The following is a 6,204-nucleotide window of genomic DNA, read 5'->3' as shown; positions in this document are numbered from 1 at the left end:
GACCATCAGTATTATCACTGAGACATGATGTAGATGCCCTACACTACTCTCCCTCTGTCTCCTCTCCCTCTCTATCATATACTCATGTAACCACTTTCAATGCATTGGGATATGTACAAGCATCTAAAAGAGAAGAAGTACCTCACTGCTACGCATGATGGTTCTTATGCAGTATTGACTGATAGTGTTGATCATATCTTCATATACTGTTCACCTGAGGAAGGGGTCAATAGTCAAACAGCAGCTCAGTATATTCATACACTCCCTGATGGTAGCCTCAGTCCTGGTGGTATTCTAGGAGTACAGGTAACAGGATCAGGACTAGTGTATGTACTGACTAATAATATACTCTATCTTATTAAACTACCTCATTAGTAATGATACTATTATGTAATTTAGACATTGTACATGTATGTGTTGTCCTTTTTGGTTTTTGACAATTTTGAAGATAATTCACGAATCTTTGATTCCTTTTTATTTTGCGTTGACCTTCATGTCAAAAATTGGAACGCGCAAAGTAAAAACACTCAATATAATATTTCACATAATTCAATGAAGCTCAATTTTTTGCCATGTAGTTTATATTTAATTTCTTTACACTACATGACTTACTCTCATTATACATTATCTCACTAGACACTCATTAGACTTATCTCATTAGACCCTGTATGTGTTGTCCTTTTGGCTTTTGATAATTTTGATAATTGTCATAAGTTTTGAATTTCGATGCCATTTTTATTGCGTTGACTTTCACGTCAAAAAATTTGAACACTCAAAGTAAAAATACTCAAAATAATATTTCACATACGTAGTTGTCTCATTTTTTTGCACTGCATGACTCACTGTTTTTTACTCTTATTATGCATCAATTGATATAGTACAGTATTTCATTATTAATAAGGTATGTGTGACTTCGATGCATGTGTGTACATTTTTCTGGTAATTCTACATTGTATTAAGGATGAAGTTTGATTTTTATTTCCCTTCTCATTCCAGTCATTACTGTATAGCAGGTTTATTTTGAGGATAATAATTTTTGTGAATGGCCTGTATCTGGAGGTTCATGGAATTAATTTTCGCGAATTGCCACTTTTCTGCTATCTTGTATCGTATTAAATTGATTTTTAAGGAATTTAATTTCACAAATCGTCAAAAATCTGTGAAATTCTTGAAATTTGTTATCCTTGAAATAAACCCGCTATATACATGTACGGTATCCTTCCTCCTTTTGTTGTGTGCAATCTTTCAAATTATGACTCATTGGTATAAGCTAATAAATTTTTGTGTTACAAATATTAGCTCAATGAAATATTATGCCATTTTAGCCTCTCCCTACCCTTACTTTTTCTCTTTTGTAAGTGTTCTTGTCTAAACACAGGCTACTCTGTTTATGTGTCTGTGCTGATGTTCTTCCTCCTCCTCTACTTGATAGAGTAATAGAGCAGTTGTATTGTTGTATGTTATTTTTTTATTTAAATTGGACAAAACACATTTTGAACCATTCATGAATAATTCTGTTTGATGTTAATGATATGAATGAGGTGTCCAAATGCTATAAAGACTGCTACATGGAAGCCATTCCACAAAATATCATTTGCTTGAGCCTGTGTCATAACTATATCTCCATGAATATGTTTAAAACAGATAAACACCTCATAGGAGGTGTTTATCCATTATACTAGCTCTTTCACTGGACATACATGTACCTGATGAACTCCTATCATTATCACTGAATATATAGTAGAGGTGAATACACCACTGACTACTGTAGCGATAGGAAGGAGTAAACTCATGACATCATCGCTCCAGGACCTTCCACATCTACACTGTCTGATACTACTTGATCCGTGCCGCCACATTTCGTATTTCTCTCTCATCCCAGTCTACGTACACTTACTTTACCACTAGACACAGCTGAGAGAGCTCTTAAACTATATATTTACTATTCTACAAACCAATACTACACTTAAAGCTCTGAGTGTGGAGATAAAGGAGGAGAGAGTATATACCAGCAGTATGGGTACTAGTCTACAAGACATGCTAACACAAAACCAAACACTGAAATACCTTGAGATTAGTAGTAATAGGTATAGTGACATTCCCATTCTATTCCTAACAACTGGTCTCAGACACGACACCATGCATTCAGTCTACAGCAGTTGAGTGTACCCATTCCACTTCCACTGAATGAAGAGATAAGATGTTATCTCTCAAAAGAACAATCTCACAGAACTTAAAGTGAACTTCAAACCAGATCAGTCGTATACATTAACTATAGTAGGGAAAAAAAGAATCAAATAATAATCCATTGTTTTATCAACAGGTACTACCTGCAGCTGTAGTTTGCTGTTACTAACATGTTATAGTCACATACAACCATCAGACTACTGAGGACAGAGTGTAGAGGTAGTAAAAAAGAGCCATTTCAACCTAACTGGATAGAACTAGTACAACATTTATATGAAACTATCTTCCATCCATCCTTCACTTGTGTATTGAGATAAATCTGGTTACCCTACCATTGGGATATTCTTAAAGATCAAAAGAAGACTTTGATTATAGACACAGGAAAGAACAACCACACAAACCACTACCAATAGTGCAATTAAATAAATAGATGAAATGCCTAATAATCATGATTTAGTTTATTACAGCATTGCAGATAATCTCTTTTTGTCATAGTGTATAGGTGATCTTTTTAAATATTTAAATAAATAAAAAGAAAAAGAGAGGTAAATAATAATATTTATTTTTAATCCATTATTATTATTATTATCAAGTTGTTTCTGTTTGTGATGCAGTATTGATTTTGATTATAAAAGATTATGAACACCTCTACTTCTCTATAAAAATAAAAACTAATAATAAATAATAATAGAAAAGGTATGTTCATTACAATAACAATATTACATGTAATCTCGCTAGCCAGACTCTAATTTACCGAATAAGAGTCTGGTGTCATGCCTAATATTAGCTACTGTACATGTAAATACATGTTGCTATGCCAGGCTCATAATTATACCATTCCTAAACAAACACTGGATACTACATATTAAAAATATTAACAAGTACTTAAAGTTTCCAGTTGTACATAGAGTACATAATGATGGGTTCATAGTTACCTCAGTGTTCCTTCTCTTAGTAGTAATACCAGGACTGTTACCTGCACTTGCTATTAAACTTAGGAATAAATCAAGATACATAAGAAGGCAACAGAGTTAAATACAGTGACTTTCCTTAAACTTGCATGATAGAGAACTTGAGCAGAGATGTGTCATGAACATGCTCTCTTGTGGCATTAAGTAGGTGCATTCATTTTATTCCTGACCACAACAGAGCATGTGCATGCATAACACATTTCTGCTTGCCTATCATGCAAGTTTAAGGAAAATCACTGTATCTCTTAAGTTAGACACTTTAAACTAAAATTTCTCAAATTAAGACCACCCCTATATAACAGCCATGCACAGAACCAGTTCCTAATGGTGACCATTATACAGGTTCTACTGTATTATTACTTTTTAAAGCCAAAAAAAGAAAAACCAAAAAACAAAACCATTTATTATTATTACTATTTTGTATTTAGTTGTTTTTGTACTTGTTTATCATATATAAATCACTTTGTTAATTATTTTGAGTTTAATTATTAAATATTTTATGAGCCAGCATCATCCATAATAAGCAAAATAATAATTATTATTAATTAATCATAAAATATTACTCTATATTTTATAATATTATAGTCATGGTAATCTGTGCATGTGTCTTTGTGTTTCATATCTAGATGGAGCTGCTTTATATTCTTATTAATTGTTAACGATTCAAGAATTAGTAATATTCCATCAGATGATATTGAAGTGCCTCTTACTTGTAATTTAGTTAATGTTGAATTGTTGATAATTAGTTCAGAAAGAGACTGAGCACTAACTGAAGTAATACCAGGATTAATACGGAAGAATAATCCTAAAAGTGTGTTATTGTGTGTTTGTAGTACGTTTGTAATATCAGCAACTGCTTTGTCATCAATGGAACAGTTAGTAAGAGCTAATTCTAACAATGATTTATTATTAGCCAGTAAGTTACATAAGGATGAGATGCAGTCCTGTGTTAGTTGAGTGTTTCGTATTCTTAAGTATTTCAGCTTTTCATTTTGCAATAAAGTTGGCAACAGATTATACAAAACATCAGGAGATGATTCGCTGATAACAATGGTCTTATGTTTGTATGTTAATAGAGAAACTACTTCTTGACATTGTATTAAAGATGGAGAGGTCAGTTGAACCCCATCATCATACCACCTCAATCCTTTAGATTTTCCTGAAACATAAACAATTTAATTATAGCATTGAAAAATTGCTGATCATGGACAATAAAGCCCAACATACATGGGGCAACATGCCCCGTGTATGTTGGGCTTAACTAATACCATCAAAATACTTTATAGATTATAAGTATATACATGTATAAATATATCTTACCATGTTCTTTTTTCCTAAGTTGATCTAGCAGAACTGAATCTTGTTTGATTAATGATAAAAAGAGACTTGCTCTCTCAAAGCTGCTCTTCATCTTAATTTCCTTGATTTTAGGTATGTTAACATTTTCTGTCATTGCATAATGAAATAGTTCAAGTGATTCCCACGTTGACAGTTCACTCTCTTCATCTTTTTCAATATGTTTAATATTAACAGTTCCCTCTTGATCAGTATCTAATGATCTTGCTAGCCACCATCCATCAGTAAGCTCTGTCTTGATCTCAAGTTTCTCTCCTTTCTTGATTGAAAGCTGACCATTTTCCCATGCCTCCCAGTCTCTAATAGCTACATAAACTGGTCCTTTTGGTGGATCCATATATTGTGTAGACTGATCCTTTCCTAAAATACCAGTACTAGTCATTATGTTAATATAATGTAATACATACTAAGAGTAATTGAAGTTTCTTTCAGTTGTTGTATATTCATTAATGATATCTTTTCCTGTAACTGTTTTATCTCCTTTTCTCTTTCAACTAATGTTTTCTCTACTCCAATTAACGTTTCTTCTATTCCTAGTCATTAATAATAGTCATTGGTCACTAATTTAAGAAACATTAAAATATTTATCAATATTTTGCATATTATTTAATTGCATTTAAGAAGGACCAGTATTAGTTTTGAGTATAAGCAATCATCCTCCTACTATAACAAATTAATGTACAAGCAATAATGATACTCTGTATCGTCATTATACAGTATTAAGTATGTGTGTATATATACCTGTTTTGCTTTGAAGAGATGATCGTAAATGATCTATTTCCATTTGCATTGCCTTTGTCATCTTTTTACTCTCTTCCTTCTCAGACTCTAAATAATAAAAATGAATCAATTAAATTATAGGAACAACAATTCAGCTATATGATGTATTTATTCAAAATTCATGCACATGACAATATTCATAGATATCATGTCTCAAAACATGAATGTCATTATACCTGATGATTGTATTGATGACATATTGCTTTCATCAACTTCTCTACCTTCATATGAAATACCTTTAAAATATCAATAATTATAATTAATAATAATTGGTATATACCTAATGTGTCTAATGTACCCTTCAATTTAGCATTCTCCTCAAGTAAATCATCTCTTTCACTCTCTAACATCTCCAGTTTCTTCATTAGACTCTTCACCTCCTATCAAAATAGTATACTATTAATTTATATACACATACATTCACTAACCTCATCAATTGCATGTTCATCATACACAGTATAGTAACCAATAGTTAAACTAATCAATCCCATCTCCTTTAGCATATCAACGTTATCTCTAGCTGTCACTAGTAAACTCTCCATCAGATAATGAGGAGCATAACAAGTAACAATGATGGAGTTCCCTTCCTTGATCACTACCACCTCCACTTGATTATCCTTGAACGTTTTCCATAGGAGGGCTCTGATACTGGAGAGAGAATGCTCACTTGGATTCCATTTCAGAACAAACTTGATCGTCTCACAAGTGAGGAGAGAAGAGGATAATCTCTTAAGCTGACGATCACAAAACATTGTTAATTTGTTTTCGCAAAATTCATCCAAGTGTGTCTGATAAGCTAATATCATGTCTCCAGCATCTTGTATTGAGTATTTGTTCACTATAGTCTCCAATAGAGCAACGTTAGTGATAGAACACTCATCCTTAATCACTCGCATCACAGCATCAAACG

General features: G+C 32.4%; 1 protein-coding gene across 1 annotated transcript; it reads right to left on the bottom strand.

Moving 5' to 3' along the window:
- Window positions 1–2,813: 2,813 nt before the first annotated feature.
- LOC109582017 (uncharacterized) lies at window positions 2,814–6,198 on the bottom strand. The gene is made up of 8 exons (XM_019996573.1): window positions 5,723–6,198; window positions 5,575–5,674; window positions 5,471–5,530; window positions 5,256–5,342; window positions 4,922–5,047; window positions 4,479–4,874; window positions 3,722–4,317; window positions 2,814–2,843 (listed from the first exon to the last, which is right to left on the bottom strand). Exons 1-8 carry the CDS (start codon window positions 6,188–6,190, stop codon window positions 2,814–2,816), a joined length of 1,863 nt encoding a protein of 620 aa, XP_019852132.1. The 5' UTR covers window positions 6,191–6,198.
- Window positions 6,199–6,204: the final 6 nt, after the last annotated feature.

This window comes from Amphimedon queenslandica, unplaced genomic scaffold, assembly GCF_000090795.2.
Source record: "Amphimedon queenslandica unplaced genomic scaffold, v1.1 AMPQUscaffold_13405, whole genome shotgun sequence".
Classification (NCBI taxonomy): domain Eukaryota; kingdom Metazoa; phylum Porifera; class Demospongiae; order Haplosclerida; family Niphatidae; genus Amphimedon; species Amphimedon queenslandica.
Note: the sequence above shows the minus strand (reverse complement) of the source record. Positions and strands in the feature narration are given on the sequence as shown.